A 22,921-nucleotide genomic window follows, 5' to 3' on the forward strand; every position below is an offset into this window, starting at 1 on the left:
CTCTATTTTTAAGTCTATGGTTCGGTGCAGCCGATTGATTGATTTACCCACAATTCCGCGCGACACCCCAGAGTAACTTTGCATAGCCACGCCCGTCGCCTTGTGCTGATTGGCCGCGAAGACGACAAGAATAAACCAACGGGACGCGCCGATTGGCCCTCAGGAACCCCGAGTTCCAAGATGGCGGCCTCCTCAGCTGCGCGGGTCGTTCAGGGCGGCCTCTCTCGGAACCTCAAGGAGCTCCGCATCCACCTCTGCCAGCGCTCGCCGGCCAGCCAGGGGGTCAGGTACGCGAGGCGAGGGGAGGCCTTTCCCTCCCCTGGCAGCCCGGCCTTTTCCGCTCATTTTTTTAGAAGGTTGCAGCTTGGTAGGTCGTGGGGGGGGGCAGATACTCACAGGCAGCTTTATTATAATATTTAATTGAAATACTTTATTGTCACTTGTGCAACTTGTATACAGTGAGATTACACGAGCACCAACCACTCAGCTCCCTTAGTCTTAATTCCCCTCGTTTACTGACGCACACCCACCAAACCCGAAAATCAGTTGCCCTGCTGTTATCTTTCCATTCAGCAGCCTAACAGCCCACGGACAGAAGCTGTTCTTTACCCTGTTGGTGCTTCTCTATCTTCTGCCTGAGGGCAGGAGATCAAGAAAGTGCTGGCCAGGGTGTGAATCATCCCTGAGAATTTTCCTCACTCTCCTGAGGCAACGTTCTTCCTCTATTTCATCCAGCGGATTCATGGGACAGCCCATAATATCTTATGCTGTATTCACCACCCTCTGTAGGCACTTCCTGTCAGTTGATGTCAAACCAGAGTACCACACCGTGATGCAGTAGGAAAGGACACTTTCTATTGTGGACCAGTAGAAGGAGATCATCAAATGTTGATTGACATTGTTCTTCCGCAATACTCTGAGGAGATGGAGTCTCTTTTGGGCTTTCTTAACCACCTGGGTTGTATTTATTTTCCAAGCAAGGTCTTCAATGAGATAAACTCCTAGGAATTTAAAGGAAGAGACACTCCACACAGCCCTCCCCGATGTACAGCAGGACTAGTTCTCCTCTCTTCCTCCAAAAGTCCAACACCATCTCCTTTGTCTTGCTGATATTAAGGTGCAAGTTGTTCCCTAGGCACCATGTAGATATTTTTTGGACCTCCCCTCTATACGCTGATTCATCTCCACCTGTTATGAAACCTATTATGGTGGTGTCATCTGCAAACTTAATAATTGTAGTAGACAGGTCAGATGATACACAATCATATGTATACAATGAATACAGGTAGGGACTTAGCACACATCCCTGTGGTGTGCTAGTGCTGATTTTTAAGGAATTAGATGTTACATGTCCAATCCTCAATGTTACTATCGTATATTTACTGTGCTCATGCCCCTCTTTTTTCCCTTTCAGGGACTTGAAGCGGCTTAAGAGATAAAAATTAAGAACTACTAAATAAAAATAGGAAAAGCAATAATTAAAAACAATTAAGTATTCATAGAATCATAGAATTGTTAGCCTCTCTGTTTCGCAAGGTGAGGTTAGCTGGTTTGCTAAGGGAATGGGGGGCGTCAGCATGAAAGGCAGTAATAGCGGCCGTTAATTGTCCTTTTGCGTGTTCACATCAAACGCTTGAAAAAAAACTCCCAGAACAAGCCATAGTGGACTTGTACTCAAAAAGGAATCATAGAATCATAGTAGGGTTGGAAGGAATCCCAAGGGTCATCTAGTCAACCGCCTGCAATGCAGGAATCTGAACTAAAGCATGTGTGCTTTATCTGAGATTCCTGCATTGCACAGGTTCGACTAGATTGATAGAAATGTGTGTGTGTGTGTGTGTGTGTGTGTGTGTATTACAATAAAAACAGCAGAGCACCAGCTTTAGTACTAGGAATGGACATTGGTTTTGAATCACAAATGTAAAGGTAAAAACCATATTGACTAATAAGGAAAAAAGCCCAAAGGGCATATTATTTTTATTAGTTATTAAATTTGTATACCACCCTTTATATGGATAACAGGGCAGTTCACAGCACAAAAGTAAAAGATAGAAACACAAAATATTTAATAAAACAAGAACAAAAACCATACAAATAACCCCCACATTTTAAATGATAAGGGATGTTAATCAGCCAATATTAATATTAGAAGCAATACCTTTACAAGGCCAACTCGTGCTTTTATGGGGGGGAGAGCGGGAAGAGTAAAAAATGAGGTTCCAATAAATACTCCTATCTTGACAAAGGTGCTGTGGGTGTCCTAACACAATTATGGTAATTTGATTTGGATGTATCCAATAGGTCAACCCACCTTGAACACTTTATTGCGATAGCAGCTAACCAGCTGAGCAGAGAAGCCACAAAGCCAAGTCCAGTGCTGTTCTAGTTACTGTTATATATACAGTATATGCCACTGAAGACGTTTGCTAAAGCTTGAACACATCTGGTATCATCAGGATATACTGAACATTACTGGATTATATTAACCTCTTAGGCTACTGGGAAAATTGTAGGAAAAAATGATATACAGTCAAACCTTGGTTCCTGAATGGAAACATTTCAGCTCCCAAAGCCGAAAACCTAAAAGTAAATGCTCCGGTTTTCAGACTTCGTTGGAAGCCGAACGTCCGATGCGGCTTCCGCTTGAGCGCAGGATGCTTTTGCAACCTATCGGAAGCCGCACCAGATTATGTTCGGATTATGTTCAACAACTGAGGTTTGACTGTACTAGTCATATTGTTTTCTTCACGCCTTGCTGAGCTTTAGCTCAGTTTTTTAAACTGTGTTCATGAGAAACTGGGTTTTAAAGAAATTTGTAATGTTGGACAAGCTGCTCTGAAATACAGTGTACTTACCACTACAACTCTGGAATTTTGTTGAATGTGTTTGGAGCACACCCAGTTGTTTCAAAAATGGCAAGACTCCTGGAACATGCCCCCAAAACCCTGTGCTCCAGATAAATATAGGAAGTATTCTCTGAATGTTTGGCACTTGAAAGCCACTATCTGTATCCTACTGACTTTTCATGAAAGTGTAGAAGACCCTCAGCCTAATGCATGCTGGTGTGTTTGCTTCTTCTTTGCAGAGATTTCATTAAACAACATTATGTGGCTTTAAAGAAAGCAAATCCAGATTTCCCTATCCTGATCAGAGAGTGCTCAGATGTGCAACCCAAGCTCTGGGCTAGATATGGTGAGTTGTGGGGGGGACGGGGACGTATGTTACAAGTTTGCTATACAATTAGGTAGAAATAATATGTTGGGCAGTTCAAGTAGTAGCCTTTCCTTGAGGAATAAAGCTTTTCAGCCCTGCCTGGATTTTTATTGTTGAAGGCCACTAGCAAACACTTCTCGGACAACTCCAGCCCTGTAGGCCACTTGCACTTTCTCCCCACAACTGCTCTAAATCTGCTCTATAATGTTTTCTCTCCTAAACAAATAGATTGTGCTGGAAAACATTTGCATTGACAGACAACAGAAACCTTGGCAGTTTTTTCAAATGTTGGCTAGTAGCTTACATGAAGAGCTGACACTCTCTTCTGATAGAAATATGTGTCCCCAGGGTGCTTTCCCCCCTGGATTTACCTTTTAGAATTTTTAAACAAGAAGTGTTTTTTAAAAATCGAGTTAGAATTTTTTTGTTCACGAGAGCTGCTTTTGTTGGACAAGGAAATTGCTGCATCTCTGTAATGCAGAAGGGATCAAGAGAAAAATGGATAAACTTAAGACAAGAGAGTGGATAGAAATGGTCTGTTGCTGCCAGAGAGGAAACTTAATTGAGCACATGGCCTATGGCAAATAATGAATTATCTCCCTCTCCGCCCGCCACCCACCCAAGGGCTCTTGTTTCAATACTTATCCCACTCATTTTCTTGCAAAATAGGTACTTAAGTTTAGGAGCTGCTGAAAAAAATCAACAGCTTTAAAGTTTTAAAGTAAACTTAGCTAGTCTTGACTTAATTAAGGCTCAGGCCCCTGACTTAATATTTCTGATAACTGGCACCATGAGGCCTCTTTACTAGTACTTTGCCAGATACATCTAAATAGAGAATAGTGGCATTAAGTCATATGCTTTAACACCTTCTGTAAATACTGACATAGTGTCAGTCCTACAGCAGACTAGGGAGTTCCCAATAGCTAAAGTAGCTGAGGACTGAGGTGATAGTGCAAACCTTTCTTCTAGCTTTATCTGATGTGGCAGCTTTGATGTCAACTGGGTAGTCCACAAAGTGGGGGAGCTAAGGATGGACCTGCTGGCCAAATCCTGTTCCCCACCCCTGAAGCAGAAGTGAATGTCGGCTCTTCTGGAAAGCATTTGTTTTCACCAAGTCTGTGCTAGTGCATCCAAAAGCAATTCAGGTTATAGGTGGAACACATCCCCCTTGGGCACTGCATTTCAGTTGTTAATGTAGTAGCTTCCTGAAAGTAGAAATCCCTGTATCATGCATTGTCTGTGCAGGGCGTTTTGTTTCCTAACACTGCTTGTCAGTGAAATTGTAGGAAAGTGAGGCTGCTATGTGCATGCATTTCCTGAGTTTTATTGCTGTACCTACATTTACATCTGTGTATACTAAAGCAGAGCATGTCTAAAGGGAGCTGTTAGCAGTGTAGGTTGCAAACACATGGTGGCTCAATCAAAGTGTCTGAAATCATTTCTTCAAATGAAAACCGTCCATGGTATATGCCTTTCACACAACTTTTGTGTTTTCCTCAGCGTTTGGCAGAGAGAAGAGTGTACCACTGAATAACCTAAACGTGGACCAAGTTGCCAAAGCCTTGGAGAATGTTGTTAACAGCAAAGCATAAGGAAAACAAATGGCAACTGAATTTGAGTCTGATTCCAGATGTAGATCACTTCTATGTGTAACTTGCATAAAAAAGAATTCAACTTAGAAAATAAAGCTTAAGTATCTTGTTTAAGCCAAGATGATCCCCTGTAAGTTGATTCTTCTCACTATTGTTAATCTTTGCACACCCAGTGCTAGGCTAAAGAACAGTTTAGAGAACAGTAAACATCACAGAATAAGGCTTCTCTAGAAGTGCCAGGGATATTTACTTTTACCACTCTTCAGAAAAACAAGAAAGTGTTCTGTTCACAAGCTTGTTAGCAACAAGCCAGCATGGCTGCTTTGTATGTATCACTATCAACTTTGTAAGGAAGTAGACGGTAGATTTTCCACTGAAGCACGAAGGGGACAATTCTGGGGGAGAGCGGTCAGCTCTTTGGCAGTCCAAATGAGCACTTTGACCCGTTCTTGCAGCTGTAGTTTATCCTGATGCTGCTCTAGGGCCTGTAGTCCTGACTGACCTACAAAATCAGCGGCAGCCTGGGGCAAAAAAGAGAAGACCAAAGTTAGTTCTGAGCTTGCTCATGACTCTTGAGCCTTCAGAAAATACAGGAACAACAGATAGCCAAATACCTCTGGCCAGTGACGGAAGAGGAGATGCAGTAGTTCAAGATCTTGAGCCACGACTTGGTCATCAGGAAGGGCAAGGATGCTAATGAGGGGGAAGAGTACAGCCTTCTGATGCAGTGCCTGGCAGTAGGCAGAGCCCTTAGCAGCTATGTTGCACAGCACTGTCAGAACCTGAAGAAGACACCAAAAGGCTAAGGTTAGGATTCTGCCACTCTAATCTTTACAGTAGTATCAAGGAACTTCTGTGGCCTTAAATATCTGGCACTGATTGCTTGCCTGTTTGCTTTTCACTGCCGCCTCTTTGAAGATTCAGGAAGTTGTACCAGCTAGTGACATACCTAGAACTTCCTATATTGCTGAACTGGTGCTCAGTACCGTATTTTTCGCTTGATAACACGCACCTGACCATAACACACACATAGTTTTTAGAGGAGGAAAACAAGGGGGGGGGGAATTCTGAATGAAACAGTGGATGTATTGTTTTTGTGGTTCGTGCTGTGGCCACAGACATGTGATTTGACGGTGAGTTTTGGGTAGCCCAATGCAAAAATCCTGAGAATCCATGTGGATCTGTTCTTTGTAACCACATTTTTGCACCATTGCAGCCCCAGGCAACAGTGGGTGCGTGATTTTTTTGGTGCAGGCTGTAGCCATGGATATGCTATGTGATCTGATGTTGAATTTGTTTTTTTTAAAAAAAGATATTTACTGCAATTTTTTAAACAACAAACTAACCACCAAACATATAAAGTACCATCACCATACACACAGAAAAAGTCAAAGCACAGTTAAGAGATAAACAAAGAGTAAAAGAAAAGTACATATAAAGTACAGTTGTTCATAGATCATATTTTCATAATCTTTGGACTTCCTCGCATCACCCTTCCCTGCGTTCTCAGTCACATAGTTATAGACAGCAATTTATTACCTTATTTCAATTCTTATTTTATAAATCTCGGATATTATGTCCCAAATTTTAAATAACTTTATCGTAAATTTAGATCTGATGTTGAATTTGGGGTGACCCTATGCAAAGATCCTGAGGATCCATGTGGATCCATGCTTTGTAACCACGTTTTTGTACCATTGCAGCCCCAGGCAACAGTGGGTGCGTGATTTTTTTGGTGCAGGCTGTAGCCATGGGTATGCTATGTGATCTGATGGTGAATTTGGGGTGACCCTATGCAAAGATCCTGAGGATCCATGTGGATCCGTGCTTTATAACCACGTTTTAAGTGGGGAGGGAAGGAAAAACATAGAAGGGACAAGGAGCACCAAGAGGGGTGTGCGGAGAAGCAGCTGGCTAAGAATGCAGGAGAGGGGTTTTACCGGAGGGAGGAAAGGAAGGCAAAAGTTCCCCCAGCCACCCAAGCCAGCCAGCCAGCTAGCGCTCTCTCTCTCTCTCCCCCCCCCACCTGCATGTTTCCTGCAAGTCCCTAGACGCAGCAGCAGCAGCACCGGAGCACGGAGAGGAATTACGGTAGAAGGAAGGACGCTCTGCTTTCCCCTCTGCTTGCCTGGAGGGGAGGGGTTTTCTCTGCTCTTTGTTCCGTTTGAGTAAACACAGTAACGAAACAGAAGAGGGTGGGCAGTAAGACCCTAAGGCAGAATGCAGGAAAGCAACAGCTTTCTCGGGAGGCTCAAACGCAGAGAATGAAAATAAACTGGTAAAATAAGGGGGCTGGGTTAAAGCTAAAGGGAAAACCTCAAAGATCCCTCAAGAACAAGGCAGGGGTTCAGGGCTCCCAAAGCCGAGCTGCAGCCTTAGAAGGGAAAAATGGGGCTTTCGGAGGTGGTTTTTACTGCCCCGCTGCTTCCAATTTTTTAAAAGGCAAATTGCAGGAGAAGATGCAGCAGTCAGTCACTCTCTCACTCACTCACTCCAAGCACCCACGCTAGCGAACAAACACACAGGCAACCACACACTCACAAAGCACACACACTAGCAAACACACAGTCTCGCTGCACACACAATCAAGCGATCAGAGTGGCCAAACCTCCTAGCAAGCACTTCCCTGGCTTCTGCTGACCGCAACGAAGACGACCCTCGAAGAAAATGTGTGATGCACTCGGGCCAGTCGGCTCCAGGGACCACACATTCGCTCAATAACACGCATAGACATTTCCCCTTACTTTTTAGGAGAAAAACTCTGCGTGTTATAGAGGGGAAAATACGGTATATGTAGCCTGCTCAGGTCGCAAATGGAAGTTCAGCTGACAAACCTTTGAGGCTTAGCTGGTGCATCTCTCTTAATTTCAACTGGGCTGGAAGCAAGAAGGGCACCCTCAAGCAAAATGAAGATTTCCACATAGCTAGTGGAACCCTGAGGAATACTAGCATGGCTTGGGACCCAACTACCTTCCCCAGTACCAACCACCTTGGACCCTACAATCAGCAGATGAGGGCTGCGTAGCTGGCATTGACCTGTGACAGAGCCTTCTTAGTGGCAGTTCCTGGTGACGTGCATTTGTCTCCCTCACCACTGACATTCAGGAAGAGTTTAAAAACATTACTGTTTAGCCAAGCTTTTGATGGCTGAAAGATACTGCTCCTGGCAACCCTTGAAATCACTGGTTGAGAAAATGTTTAATTGCTTTTAGAATGCTTCCTCCCTTTGAGGGGAAAGGCAGTATATAAATTAAATAAACTCCCTAGCCTCTAAACCCCTTGGAAAACTGGTGTATTACAGAACCAAAAGACAAAAACTGACCAAACAGCAAAAAAAAGTTGTGCTAAGAAGAATTTTAAGTACAGAATGAATCTCATCGCCATTGACAAATCCAGTATTTATAAATTAGTATTTTGATTCTACTAAATACCCTTTTAAATGTGTTTATGGGAGAGGGGAGGGGGGTTATTGCATTTGGTTTGTGGTATTTTTCCCCCTTGTTTTTATTATGTATTTTGCATTTTTCTCTCCTATTTTTATGTTGTGAACCACTTTGAGAGCTAAGGATGAAGGATGGTATACAAATTGAACAAACAATAAAGTAAGAATAATTTAAAAAGACAGATTGCCAGTTTCACATCAGTGGCTGAAATGGCTGTTGAGAGCCATCCCCTGAGGCGTCCATCTGCAAGCAATTGGAACACAACACACTTCAAAGGGATGGCTCTCAGCTCCCATCAGCTGATGAACACTAAAAGCCAAGCAGCTGCACTAGGGGGTTCCCAATAGATACTTCCTAGTATGGCTGATTTTGGTGAGGCTCTCTACCAATACCAATCAGTATTAAGAGGCAGCCCTAATTGCCAAAAGTCACCTTTCCCAAAACTGCACAAAGTGAATATCCAGTTTCAAATTCTCTGGTGTTCATAGAGGGGAGGAAATCCATCCTCAACCCTGATCAGAGAGCCAGTGTGGTGTAGTGGTTAAGAGTGATTCGTAATCTGGGGAACCGGGTTCGCGTCTCCGCTCCCCCACATGCAGCTGCTGGGTGACCTTGGGCCAGTCACGCTTCTTTGAAGTCTCTCAGCCCCACTCACCTCACAGAGTGTTTGTTGTGGGGGAGGAAGGGAAAGAAGATTGTGAGCCGCTTTGAGACTCCTTCGGGTAGTGATAAAGCAGGATATCAAATCCAAACTCTTCATCAATACTGTAACGTACCAGCAAGCTCAGCCTTTCGTAGTTCAAGAGTTTCAGTAGAGATGGAAAGAGGTCTGAGTTGAGCAAAGCAGAGCAAGATCTGATGCTGTCAGCTGGGGAAAGAAAGAAAAATCTCAGTCCCTATTGGCATTCTGCTCAACAGAGAAAAAGTGAGCTACCTGGAAGAGTCATCTGCAGAGGAAATATTCAGCATGTTTACAGTAGGCAGCTAAAAAACAGGCTTTAACTACTGATTCTAGCCTTTCCCAGCCCCAATGGAGAGAAGCCTAGCAAGTCACCCTAGTTTTTTGCTGCATGGTGCAAGGATACTAGACCTCACAAATCATTTTGTCTGCCTGAAAACCTCTCTGTACTGGAAACTTTTAATAATACCTTCTGCTGTATGCCACCTAGACAACAATGTTATTAGGTGACTTTAAATGGGTGTGCAGGCGGGTTTAAATCCTGAAGAATTTAAGCCCCACACTTCAGCTTAGGAGTGGGGGTTAGATCTTCTCAGTCTGGCAGGATTCAATGCAAACCCTGATTCAGGATGGTGTTTGCACTGCAATCACCTGCTAAAATGGACACCCACCTACAACCCCCACTCCAGCTTTAGCAGAGGATTCCATTCACCCCCTCCATGTATCAGAAGGGGGTATGCGTCAGAATCACCTGCTAGAGGGGTGTTTTTCACATTGTTTTAGCAGGTGATTCCATACAAGCCTGCTAAAACGATGGGGGAAGCCTCTTATTTTTAGCAGCACCTTGCACATGATATCATTGTGATGTCATGTGATTGACAAGCAGGCAGCCCCACCTACCAATCCTGATAAGAACCCCACCCCGTTAAGTGAATTATTTGGCTGTAAAAGAAAATGCTGGACGCGGGTGACGCTGTGGGTAAAACCTCAGCGCCTAGGACTTGCCGATTGCATGGTCGGCGGTTCGAATCCCCGCGGCGGGGTGCGCTCCCGTTGTTCGGTCCCAGTGCCTGCCAACCTAGCAGCTCGAAAGCACCCCCGGGTGCAAGTAGATAAATAGGGACCGCTTACCAGCGGGAAGGTAAACAGCGTTTCCGTGCACTGCGCTGGCTCGCCAGATGCAGCTTGTCACGCTGGCCACGTGACCCGGAAGTGTCTGCGGACAGCGCTGGCTCCCGGCCTATAGAGTGAGATGAGCACACAACCCTAGAGTCTGGCAAGACTGGCCCGTACGGGCAGGGGTACCTTTACCTTTAAAATAAAATGCTAATCTCATCAATTTATTGTAACTGTTGAGATCTACCTAGCCTTAGTACTATCAAGGTCAATATACTTTGCCCAATTAGAAGACTCCAATAGGTAACAAAGGAGAGGCAAGGCAGCAGTACCACTTGGTTTGTCATCTAATGCTAACTGTGTGTGCCAGGACATACCTGTCAGGTTGTTGATGAGCCACAGACACTCCTGGGCAATGAAGAGGTGTTCGGAGACAAAGTACTGTATGAATTCAAACAAGGCCCTTAGAAGTCTCTCTTCCTGTTCCACGAGTTCACCATCGCCCACTTCATCTTCTGCAAGAAGATTGGCAACACACCGCACCACGGGACAAATCAACTGACAAAGAGAATTGAAAAAAATACATTCAGAAGGAGAGCCGGGGACACAGCCTGGCACCTCAAATATATTTCCTATTTACTTTACCAGTTCTACACCCTCAACTGAAGTTGTTGACATCACAGAAGCCAGTTCTAGCAACAGCTGCACAAGGGATGGCACAGTCCTTTGAGAGATCAGCAGTGAGTTGTTCACCCGGCTATGGAAAGGAAAATAAAGGACAGCTATCCCACTTGAGTAGGACTAGGTAGAGTCCCACCTCTATCCAACCCATTAAAAGGCTTTTCTCCTATTCAGTCTGCTCATTGTTCAAGTGAAATCAGTTTTTGAATATGCAAAGTTGAAAGCGGGGGGAATGGGATGTTAGAAATGGTTGTAAGGTGCAGGCAACAGTTGGCATGAAAAACTGAGTTAGACTTTGTGACCTTTCTATATTGTCTCACTCATCACCCTGGCTTTACAGGAAGGGGTTAGCTCAGTGGGCCTTAGGCCATTTTCAGGTGAACCTCAGGGGACCAGCAGGATTTAGAACCAAAGGATACTGCCCACTTATCAAGATGACTGGCATGGATAAAAATGATCTGCCATTAAAGAGCCAACATTTTCCATTCTTCATATTTCCTCAGCAAAGGGGTGGGAGGTGGGGAACGTAGTTTGTTTACGGAGCAAATATTTGTGCAGGCATCCCTAAACTGGAAGTCAGGCCCATGCCCTTTGCATCTTTCTTCCCAATGTGCACTACCAACATGCACAGACAACCCACCTCCATGTCTCACTCAAGAATCCTAACCCACTACTTAGGACCTCCTATGCACCACAGAAACATTTACCTACAAATAATGTAGTGAAGACCCCATGCAAATTCCACTGCAGCTCCTATTCCTTCTTCCAGGTTGGAACAAACCAAGTGAAGCATGTCTTTGGGGAGGGTGGAATTTAGGACCAAGCTGGGGGCAGAAGAAAAAAAAACCCTCTGTTAAGTTATTAGGGGAACCATGTCAACTATCCCAGAGGCAGAGAGTCATAGTTGTTGGAGGAGATATTGCTTTTGGTAGCTTTACACATGCCTTTCTGTATAGTTTTAAGGACAGGCTACATATCATCTACCATTCCATAGATATATTTGACAAAAAAATAATCTGATTGACTTTTTAAATATATCTGTTCTAGTGAGGAGTTGAGGAAGATACAGTGGTACCTCGCAAGACAAATGCCTCGCAAGATGGAAAACTCGCAAAACGAAAGGGTTTTTGGTTTTTTGAGTTGCTTCGCAAGACGTTTTTCCCTATGGGCTTCCTTCGCAAGACGGAAACGTCTTGCAAGTTTGTTTCCTTTTTCTTAAAACCGTTAATACAGTTGCGACTTGACTTCGAGGAGCAACTCATAGCACACGGTGTGGTAGCCTTTTTTGAGGTTTTTGAAGACTTTGGTGATTTTTGAAGCTTTTCCAAAACTTTTCCGACACCGTGCTTCGCAAGACAAAAAAAAACGCAAGACGAAAAAACTTGCGGAATGAATTAATTTCGTCTTGCGAGGCACCACTGTACACATGAAACTCCCCCAACAGCTCCACAGTCAGGACATCGGCATCAGACATGGCCTTTTAACAATACGTCCACCTCTCCTCAAGCCACATGATTTCCTCCCTCCCTCCCAGCCTCCCCAAAACTTCAGCATTTCAGAAACCAAAAGTGCAGCTTATTATCTACTTGCTTAATTAACATGCAGAACATAGAATGTCAAAAGGGTACAGTATTTTGAACAGGACAAGGTACCAAGATTAACATGATAACATTTGATACTTCATATCAAAATACAGTGTATAATTTGTGGGGTTGATCTTCTTGCAACATTGATATAAATAAAAGTGACAGTTTCTATGAATCTAACTGTAAAGTAAGGATATGAAAGACATCATAAAATAAAGGAAGAAATTTCACAGGGCACAGGCAAGGTCCACCGCCTAAAATGGTTAACACCACACAAACTCCAATGAGAAAGATGTTGGTGTGGCAAAAGAAATCTTCAGGGTTTTAAAGCCAGATCATTCCATTAATGTTAAAGACTAAGATTACAGCTAAAGTATGTGTAATGGGTATGGAGTTGCTCGTGCGTAAGTTGCCGCCTCTCCTGGTTATGTTGCCTTGTTAAACCTTTCTGTCTGGACAGCCCTTCAATTCGTGGCTGCCTCAGTCGCTAGCAGAATCAGTCAGTGGGCGTTTCTTAAATCTTTTCCAACATAAAAGTTGTTTGACACCCAGTCTCCTCCTACTCTCTCTGCGCAGAAGTCTTCTGCGCAGGGTGGGCGTGGGTAGCGGAGGACCCGTGCTCTCCCCGCTGGTGTCCGGTGAAGAGTCCTGGAGCCCTCTCGCCGATTCCCCCATCAGCCCCTCTATATCCCTGGTGTTGCGCTGATTTGCTTCCCCATCTGCGGAGCTGCCTCTCTCCCTGCTGGGCCCTTCTCCGGCATCATTTGAGAGCCTTCCCTCCGCCTCTAGCTCTGATGTCAGTTCCCTGACAGTATGTCCCCATAGAAAGCTTATTTGTGGCGCTGGTTGATTCACTTCTGCTGCCAGCATACAGGAGACCAGGGTTTGAATCCCCACTCAGCCATGAAGCCCACCTTGAGCCAGTCACCATCAGGGTTGAAATGGGCAGGAAGAGAACCATGTACACCCCCTCAAGCTCTTTGGAAGACAAAGGAGATATATAAATGCAATTAATAAAATAAATAAAAAATAAGTTAGTAAATGAGTGACACCGAGATTGTTGCCTCGTGTGCACATACAGTGGTACCCCGCAAGACGAACGCCTCGCGAGACGAAAAACTCGCAAAACGAAAGGTTTTTTCGTTTTCGAGTTGCCTCGCAAGACGAAGTTCCCTATGGGCTTGCTTCGCAAAACGAAGCTTGCCCTGGGGACAGCGGGTCTTCTCTTTTGAAGCAAGGGGCGGCGGGGAGATCGCTTCTCCCCACCGCCCCTTGCTTCAAAAGAGGTCCGGGGGCAGCGCTTCCCGCTGCCCCCGGACCTCTTTTGAAGCAAGCGGCTGCGGAGAGAAGCGATCTCCCTGCAGCCGCTTGCTTCAAAAGCTGCCCCCGATCTCTTTTGAAGCAAGCGGCTGCGGAGAGAAGCGGGGTGGCTGGGGCAGGTGTTCCCGTCCCCCGCCCGGCTTCGCAGCACCGCTCCGAAGCTCGGCGGTGGGGGCAGGTGTTCCCTCCCCCCCACCCTGCTTCGGGGCAGCGTTCCGAAGCGGGGTGGCTGGGGCAGGTGTTCCTGCCCCCCGCCCGGCTTCGCAGCACCGCTCCGAAGCTCGGCGGTGGGGACAGGTGTTCCCTCCCCCCCACCCTGCTTCGGGGCAGCGTTCCGAAGCGGGGTGGCTGGGGCAGGTGTTCCTGCCCCCCGCCCGGCTTCGCAGCACCGCTCCGAAGCTCGGCGGTGGGGGCAGGTGTTCCCTCCCCCCCACCCTGCTTCGGGGCAGCGTTCCGAAGCGGGGTGGCTGGGGCAGGTGTTCCTGCCCCCCGCCCGGCTTCGCAGCACCGCTCCGAAGCTCGGCGGTGGGGGCAGGTGTTCCCTCCCCCCCACCCTGCTTCGGGGCAGCGTTCCGAAGCGGGGTGGCTGGGGCAGATGTTCCTGCCCCCCGCCCGGCTTCGCAGCACCGCTCCGAAGCTCGGCGGTGGGGGCAGGTGTTCCCTCCCCCCCACCCTGCTTCGGGGCAGCGTTCCGAAGCGGGGTGGCTGGGGCAGGTGTTCCTGCCCCCCGCCCGGCTTCGCAGCACCGCTCCGAAGCTCGGCGGTGGGGGCAGGTGTTCCCTCCCCCCCACCCTGCTTCGGGGCAGCGTTCCGAAGCGGGGTGGCTGGGGCAGGTGTTCCTGCCCCCCGCCCGGCTTCGCAGCACCGCTCCGAAGCTCGGCGGTGGGGGCAGGTGTTCCCTCCCCCCCCACCCTGCTTCGGGGCAGCGTTCCGAAGCGGGGTGGCTGGGGCAGGTGTTCCTGCCCCCCCGCCCGGCTTCGCAGCACCGCTCCGAAGCTCGGCGGTGGGGGCAGGTGTTCCCGCCCCCCCACCCCGCTTCGGAGAAGCGATCTCCCGGACATCTTTTGAAGCAAGCGGCTGCAGGGAGATCGCTTCTCCCCGCAGCTGCTTGCTTCAAAAGAGGTCCGGGGGCAGCGGGAAGCGCTTTCCGCTGCCCCGACCTCTTTTGAAGCAAGCTGCTGCGCTTCTCCCCGCAGCCGCTTGCTTCAAAAGAGGTCCCGGACCTCTTTTGAAGCAAGCGGCTGCGGAGAGAAGCGATCTCCTTGCAGCTGCTTGCTTCAAAACAGGTCCGGGACCTCTTTTGAAGCAAGCGGCTGCGGAGAGAAGCGATCTCCTTGCAGCTGCTTGCTTCAAAACAGGTCCGGGACCTCTTTTGAAGCAAGCGGCTGCGGAGAGAAGCGATCTCCTTGCAGCTGCTTGCTTCAAAACAGGTCCGGGACCTCTTTTGAAGCAAGCGGCTGCGGAGAGAAGCGATCTCCCTGCAGCCGCTTGCTTCAAAAGCTTTTGAAGCAAGCGGCTGCAGGGAGATCGCTTCTCTCCGCAGCCGCTTGCTTCAAAAGAGGTCCCGGTTACACCTGCCCCCACCGCCGAGCTTCGGAGCGGTGCTGCGAAGCCGGGCGGGGGGCAGGAACACCTGCCCCAGCCACCCCGCTTCGGAACGCTGCCCCGAAGCAGGGTGGGGGGGAGGGAACACCTGCCCCCACCGCCGAGCTTCGGAGCGGTGCTGCGAAGCCGGGCGGGGGGCAGGAACACCTGCCCCAGCCACCCCGCTTCGGAACGCTGCCCCGAAGCAGGGTGGGGGGGCGGGAACACCTGCCCCCACCGCCGAGCTTCGGAGCGGTGCTGCGAAGCCGGGCGGGGGGGCAGGAACACCTGCCCCAGCCACCCCGCTTCGGAACGCTGCCCCGAAGCAGGGTGGGGGGGCGGGAACACCTGCCCCCACCGCCGAGCTTCGGAGCGGTGCTGCGAAGCCGGGCGGGGGGGCAGGAACACCTGCCCCAGCCACCCCGCTTCGGAACGCTGCCCCGAAGCAGGGTGGGGGGGAGGGAACACCTGCCCCCACCGCCGAGCTTCGGAGCGGTGCTGCGAAGCCGGGCGGGGGGCAGGAACACCTGCCCCAGCCACCCCGCTTCGGAACGCTGCCCCGAAGCAGGGTGGGGGGGAGGGAACACCTGCCCCCACCGCCGAGCTTCGGAGCGGTGCTGCGAAGCCGGGCGGGGGGCAGGAACACCTGCCCCAGCCACCCCGCTTCGGAACGCTGCCCCGAAGCAGGGTGGGGGGGAGGGAACACCTGCCCCCACCGCCGAGCTTCGGAGCGGTGCTGCGAAGCCGGGCGGGGGGCAGGAACACCTGCCCCAGCCACCCCGCTTCGGAACGCTGCCCCGAAGCAGGGTGGGGGGGAGGGAACACCTGCCCCCACCGCCGAGCTTCGGAGCGGTGCTGCGAAGCCGGGCGGGGGGGCAGGAACACCTGCCCCAGCCACCCCGCTTCGGAACGCTGCCCCGAAGCAGGGTGGGGGGGCGGGAACACCTGCCCCCACCGCCGAGCTTCGGAGCGGTGCTGCGAAGCCGGGCGGGGGGGCAGGAACACCTGCCCCAGCCACCCCGCTTCGGAACGCTGCCCCGAAGCGGGGGGGGGGGGACACCTTCTGAAGGCGGGCGGGGGGGGGGGAAGTCTTTGTCCCCCCTGCCTGCCTTCCCAGGGGCTTTTAAATCGCCCCAGACAGCGGAGGAGTCCTCCGCTGTCCCGGGGCGATTTTAAAATGCCGCCCGCCAGCATTTTAAGATCGCCCGGACAGCGGAGAAGTCCTCCGTTGTCCCGGGGTTTTTTAAAATGCTGGGGGTGGGAAGAAAAGCCCTTGTCGTCCCCCCCCAGCCTTCAGAAGAGGTCCGGGGACAGACTGTCCCCGGACCTGGTCTGAAGGCGGTTTCCCTAGGAACGCATTAATTGATTTTCAATGCATTCCTATGGGAAACCGTGCATCGCAAGACGAAAAAACCGCAAGACGAAGAGAATTGCGGAACGAATTAATTTCGTCTTGCGAGGCACCACTGTATACTTTTTTGAGGATTTGACGTAACCAAGAAGAAAGCTGGCTATGTCATGCACAGATACACACAGATGCACGTCAAATTCTGAAATGAAGAGATTATTCCACTTACGGTATGATTTCAGCTGGAGCTTCCTTAGACTGCAAGAGCTGTGACAGAACGTAGCCAACACCTTCCCGCAGCACCACATGAGGGGACTGAAATCAGAGTACAACAGTCACCATCCACTGGTTCAGAGTAAAAGGCTTCAGTGTGTTATGTACCCTGTGGAAACATATACGTGGTTGCAGGGGTGGAGGGTGCTGATGAACTGCTGTATTCCTTCAGACATTTCTCAGGAAGTTAAAAATATAAGCAAAAAGCTTAACGATGCTGTCAGGGGTTTAGGAGCAGAGGCACGGGCAAGGGAGGAAACAGAGAGCGAAGGGGAGGAGGCAGAAGAAAAGATGAGTGATGACGACGACCCGAGATCTCCTAGTCTTTCCAGTGAATCAGAGGATTCACAGAAAGGAGCACCAGTGGCCAGGGCAAGGGGGGAGTCTAGGGGGGCACCCCAGGAAGATAGAGCCAGAGGGGACTCAGGGGGGAGCAGCTGGAAATCGGGACCAGCGTCACCGCCAGGAAGCAGGGAAGAGGAAGGGAGCCAGGGGGGAAGCGCTGGCAGCTCACCACAGGAGGGAGGGCATGAGTCAGGAGTGGCCACACCTCCATCGGGGAGCGAAGAAACGGTTAAGAGGAAAGTGGAAGGTTGGGCGCGCGCGCCAAGTTCAAATGCAGAGGAAGGCGGCGCAGTAAGCAGCCCCGAAAGGGAGCCAGGTCCTAAAGCCCGGCGCAAGGAGGCAGGAGGGTCCGGGTCAGCGTCAGAAGAATCCCGGAAGGAAGAAGCCCCGGGGGGTAGAGGGACCCAGAGGAGGACAGTCAGGCGGAAAAGGTGGAGCAAGGCTAGGATATTAAGTTGGTGCACACGGGGCGGAGACTCAGACGGAGCTTCGCCGATCTAGCTACTAGACGTAGAGTTGCGCGCAGCAGCGTGAGAATGGAAACTGTAATTCAATAAAGACTTTTACTTAATGATCGCTGGCTAGCGTGATCCTCTGTGAGCTAGGATCTTCAAGCAGCTCTGACAGATGCTAAGAACAGCAAGCTGCTCTTTGAGAACATCTTATTAATTGCCTTCACGGGTTACTGTATAATCAAATGAAATAGGCCACAATAAATCATTCAGTTCTGGGCAGCAGGGTATAGAGTCCTCAGTCTCTGTGTTGCATATGCAGTCAAGGGATTCTACTTAATCTAACAGTGGTAAATGGATAGTGCATGGCTCAAATGCACTCTTTGATTTGACAAGGCTTGTACGCAGCTGGCATTCAGAATGTCTGGGCTGTTTCCCACTTACCTGGATGCAGGATGCCAATACCGGGATAATGCCCTGAGGTAGAAGTTGTTTCTTCACAGCCGTCATCTCAACCACCAAGTTCCCCAATGTGTACAAACACAGCTCCTGGAACACAGCAGGGAGGAACATGCTCCATATTCACGATTCTATAATTGCAACTTCTTGCACAATGCTACAAGAGACAGGAAACATTTCCACTGGAGCTGAGAGTAGCTGAGAAGATTTGGGGGTGCAGAGATGTAACAGCTCAAGCAGCAAGAAGAAATATAGGCAATGGAAACATATACTTCTGAAAATAATATTAATGTGATGTATAACTTTACACCAATTGTCTGAGGTCTGCATCCATGTGAGCCTGTGCTACCACCCTTCAATGGGAGACCTCCTATCCAATGAACCTTACAATGATTCTTCCAACTATAGCCGGACTACAATCACTCCCTCACTCCAGGATGTACTTGCAGCCAAATTCATGTCACTGCAAAAGGCCCAGGCAGCCGCAAGTTTCTCTAGTCTTCACATTTACCTCTCCCATTTTCTTCAGACCTTTAATCCACACTTTTCTGGTACCTAGTGGCCTACACGGGGGCACATTTGCTTCAAAGGTGCAAAAGGGCCTATTTTATCAGATAAAACCCAATTAAGTTGAAGTAAATAGCAATGTACTTTGTTCCACCTTGAGCCACTTTTTAAACTCAAAAAATAAAGAGTATGCTGGAGAGGATAGTTTTCATACTCTGTAACGTGGAGCCTAGCTTAGGCAAAAGGTCACACTTCACTTGCCTTACCAGAAGCTGGAACAGCCAAGTACCGCCAGCCTGGATCTTACCATAAGGGCTACACTGTGTCCAGAGAGGTATGTCAAGAGGTAGGAGGTTGCTGGCAAACACGCCTCAACCACATCAGGGTCACTGGAATGGGAGAGTTCATGTAAACAGCGAGCTGCATCCATCTGCAGATCTGCCAGATTGCCAGTGAAGAGACCAATCAGCACACGCATACTGCCCTCCAGCCTACAAAATTAAAACACCATCTTTATGCAGTCCTCTGCCAGAATCACATACTCCTTTTACTTATCTCTTCTGCTGAAGGAAAGTAAGTGTGAAGTTGGAGCTAGCCCAATAGCCTAGTAGTTGTCACTATTGCTCCTACTATCATTATTATCATTATATTTATCTTTTACATTGACACAGCCACTCATCAAAAAATATCCCATGGGATATTAACTGTTCATCTGCATGGCCCAGGAAATCAGACAAATTCCAACTGAATGGCACTTAACAAACCTAAACAACTTATTTCCCACCCAGCCCAAACGGGAATTGAACATTGGAAAGTTTATTTAACCCAGACTGGAACAGAATATAAAGTCTACCCATTCTTCCCACACCAAACCCCCACAAGTTAGTTCAGGTTATCAATTCAAAGTTAGAGTCTGTCTTAAAAAAACAGGAGGTTGTGCACACACTAGCCACAGCCAAAGAATAGTGAAAACAAACATCCAAAATCTAAAAGAAAGTTTGTCCTTGGGAGGCTTGTATACCCAGCCCTCTTCTCAACCCAGAAAACAGCAGGGAGGACAGAAACTGTAACAGACTAGCATTCAACACCCTGTTGGATGAAGAAAAGGAGAGCATTTCTGTGCACTAGAGAGTGCCTCTCTTCTTCTGGGGTGCTCATCTAATCTCTGGAGCTGCCACACTTTCAAGGTCATGGACATCTAATAGAAAGCCAGCTAACAAGGAAGTTGGACCTCTCTCCACTTAAGTTGGGTTGTTTCTGCACAAGGTAAGATGGTGTTCTGCACCTAAATAGTTCCATTTACTTCAACACAGACAAGCAGCAGCACCCCCCCCCCCAGAATAGGCGTCAGCAGGTCAAGTGCACATTAACTAACCTGATGAATTTCTGCTGGTTTTCTCTGTGCTGTAGTCCTTGTCGAAGGAGACGCAGAGATGTTGCCCTGTCTTCTTTTCCTCTTTGGATGTTTTTCAGCAGCTGTGAAATCTGCTAGTGAGCAAGACTGAATCAGTGACAGAGCTTGAAGAGAAAGCAAATCTCAGGTAGAAGCCTCTTGCTGCTGCCCACCTCTGTGGTATGAAGGGCTGAAACAATCTGGGAGTCTCATAGACCAGGGTGCGGTGGGCTATGACATTTAACTATTTAACATCTCTTTTGAAAAAGGACATCAACTTGAAATATTACTTGGACGTTGTACCGCTTACATGGCACTTTCATATACTGTGATCATAAGCTAGCTATAAATCAAAAAATTCAGTTATCTCTAAACAAATCAAAGGGTTGCGTGACTAAATGCACTGCATTTATTAATATCTAAGACCGGGCGGCGCTGTGGGTTAAACCACAGAGCCTAGGACTTGCCAATCAGAATGTCGGCTGTTTGAATCCCTGCGATGGGGTGAGCTCCCATTGCTCTGTCCCTGCTCCTGCCAACCTAGCAGTTCGAAAGTGCAAAGTGCAAGTAGATAAATAGGTACCGCTCCAGCAAGAAGGTAAACGGCGTTTCCATGCGCTGCTCTGGTTTGCCAGAAGTGGCTTAGTCATGCTGGCCACATGACCCAGAAGCTGTACGCCGGCTCCCTTGGCCAGTAAAGCGAGATGAGCACCGCAATCCCAGAGTCGGTCACGACTGGACATAATGGTCAGGGGTCTCTTTACCTTTAAGACCCAATCAACTTCAAAAAATGGACGATCTTCCTACCTCTTCTTCAGAGAGAGGAGCTGCTGCCCCACTGTCTGTTCCAACCTGCCCTTCATCCATCAAGGTGTCTTCACATAAAAGCCGCTTGCTGATCAACTGCTGATGCCTCCGCGCACTCCGTAGAGCTGCAAACAAAGCAGCACATTGTTATCAAACTGCCGCAATACGAGGAGCAAAAAGAGCTTGTTAAATGTTACTTATGAGACTGCGACACAGAGCAAAGTAATATGCAACTCTCTCGTCCCAATAAAGCTGCAGAAGGAAGTCACACACAAACCTGACTCGCGCTCTCTCCTCCAAGTCCGCAGGTCCTCCACGCTGAAGTTGCGTGGCCCCCAGCGGCTTTTTCTCCAGCTCCTTGGACCAGCGACTCCATGGGAGGCGGCAGCTGCCGCTGCTTCAGCGCCCGGGGCAGACCCAAGAGAAATCATAGCTCCTGCTCTGAGCCTGGGCTGCACCCTTAGGCAGCAGGTAGCAACATATAGAGCACCCCTCCTAAAAATGGGGGCAGAGCTGTCCCTTTAAAGGGACCAGCAGCCGGTCCCTACTCGTGTCCACAGAGCCACACATTTGCGTGCAATTATTATTATATATTTATTTGCACCCCGCCTTTTCCCCTGACATGGACTCAATGATATGGCTCCCCCCGCGCGGGCCACGGCTCAAGGGCCTTCTCCCTCTTCCCAGCAAGGGGCTGCCGCCCAGAGGAGCCGGGCCTGCCTCTCAGGGGCCAACACCAGCGAGGCCGGGAGGGGGAGGAGGGGCAGGAAGGCGGGGAAGGTCTCTGAAGGGCAAGAGAGATGGACCAGCAGAGCCGCCGCAGCCGGAGTGCGGGCCGGGCGGAGGCCTTGGTCCAGGCACAGACCAACTCCGCGCGGTTGCCAGGACAACAAATCCGGAGCTATCAGACGGGGTCGCGGCCGGAGGAAAGGAAGGAAGGAGAGGGACGGGCAGCCATCTTGGCGGATGTTTCAACTATCGGCTCAGTGCGCCTGCGCACTCCGTCCGAGAAAGGAAAAACTCAATGAAGGGAACCATAGACCCAAAAAGAGTAGAGTCGTCGAGCTCCCTGATTGAATGAGTTCCCTTGTCACATTGCGATGTTATTTTCAACCGTCTCCCCGGGGCAGAAGTGAGGGATGCCCTTAGGAATCCGAGGTTTTTCTTTAGCATCATTTGGAAGCGAGATAGGAGCAAAGAGATGAGGTCATTCGGGTCTTATAATTTATCCTGCCTATTCCAATGCACACACAGTCCTCTTACTGAAGACAGGAAGGATGTGTTTGGCAGAGAGCTTGTGACTTACAACAGCCCAGCAGGGCAGGCCAGTGTTTACTATTGGGACTGGCGGGGGTCTAACTCAGGCTGAGTGGGCGGTTTGCCACAACCCTGCAATACAGTGGTACCTCAGGTTACATACGCATCAGGTTACAGACTCCGCTAACTCAGAAATAGTACCTCGGGTTAAGAACTTTGCTTCAGGATGAGAACAGAAATCACACAGTGGCAGCAGGAGGCCCCATTAGCTAAAGTGGTGCTTCAGGTTAAGAACAGTTTCAGGTTAAGAACGGACCTCCGGAACGAATTAAGTACTTAACCCGAGGTACCACTGTACACGTCACTGCCCTCCCCCGCGATCAAGTAAAACAATAGAAATACTTGATCGCCGGGGTTCTGCACCCCCCAAAAAAATCCTGACTACGCCCATGAAGCAACGTAAGTTTCTTTTCCTTTCCCTTTTTGTGAACTTCAGTAGCCCTGTGGCAAGAAAGGATATATTGTGAGAGTGGCTTATGATAGCCCTGCAGTGAAGCCTACTGTTAATGCTACAAGTTAAATATTTTTAGGGTGGGAGAGGTGGTTTGAGTTACAGACAAAACTCCCCCAAAGAAAGCACCCCACAGGTTGCAGCAAAGGCGTCAATCCACTCATATTAATGCTTTGGTTGGGGTGGGGACGACGTTGAAATAAAGAAGTACAGAAATAATGCTCTTTGATGGGACCTCTAAATAAATCATGCTTGGTTATCATACCAGCTATGGGAAAGAACTTTAATATATGAAAGAAATATTGATATGTTAAGTTAAGGAATAGAGAATTCTATTAGCATAGAAGAGGGGAAT

General features: G+C 48.9%; 2 protein-coding genes across 3 annotated transcripts; one reads left to right on the forward strand and one right to left on the reverse strand.

Annotated features, from left to right (window-relative positions):
- The first annotated feature begins 137 nt into the window (after positions 1–137).
- On the forward strand, positions 138–4,924 carry NDUFA2 (NADH:ubiquinone oxidoreductase subunit A2). The gene is made up of 3 exons (XM_083519813.1): positions 138–287; positions 3,086–3,192; positions 4,714–4,924. The coding sequence occupies exons 1-3, from the start codon at positions 181–183 to the stop codon at positions 4,803–4,805; spliced, it is 306 nt and encodes a 101-aa protein (XP_083375939.1). The 5' UTR covers positions 138–180; the 3' UTR covers positions 4,806–4,924.
- A 104-nt stretch (positions 4,925–5,028) lies between these two features.
- Positions 5,029–21,792, reverse strand: TMCO6 (transmembrane and coiled-coil domains 6). 2 transcript variants are annotated; one of them, XM_083519426.1, is made up of 12 exons: positions 21,076–21,792; positions 20,799–20,923; positions 19,974–20,086; positions 18,906–19,089; positions 18,077–18,181; positions 16,792–16,877; positions 11,432–11,548; positions 10,689–10,800; positions 10,421–10,601; positions 9,025–9,116; positions 5,420–5,587; positions 5,029–5,326 (listed from the first exon to the last, which is right to left on the reverse strand). In XM_083519426.1, exons 1-12 carry the CDS (start codon positions 21,227–21,229, stop codon positions 5,144–5,146), a joined length of 1,620 nt encoding a protein of 539 aa, XP_083375552.1. In that variant the 5' UTR covers positions 21,230–21,792; the 3' UTR covers positions 5,029–5,143. The 2 variants fall into 2 exon arrangements, with proteins under 2 accessions (XP_083375552.1, XP_083375553.1); XM_083519427.1 differs by having other exon boundaries at positions 19,974–20,083; positions 21,076–21,786.
- Positions 21,793–22,921: the final 1,129 nt, after the last annotated feature.

The sequence above is a fragment of the Podarcis liolepis genome (genome assembly GCF_965112155.1).
Source record: "Podarcis liolepis genome assembly, chromosome: 8".
NCBI classification, from domain to species: Eukaryota; Metazoa; Chordata; class Lepidosauria; order Squamata; family Lacertidae; genus Podarcis; species Podarcis liolepis.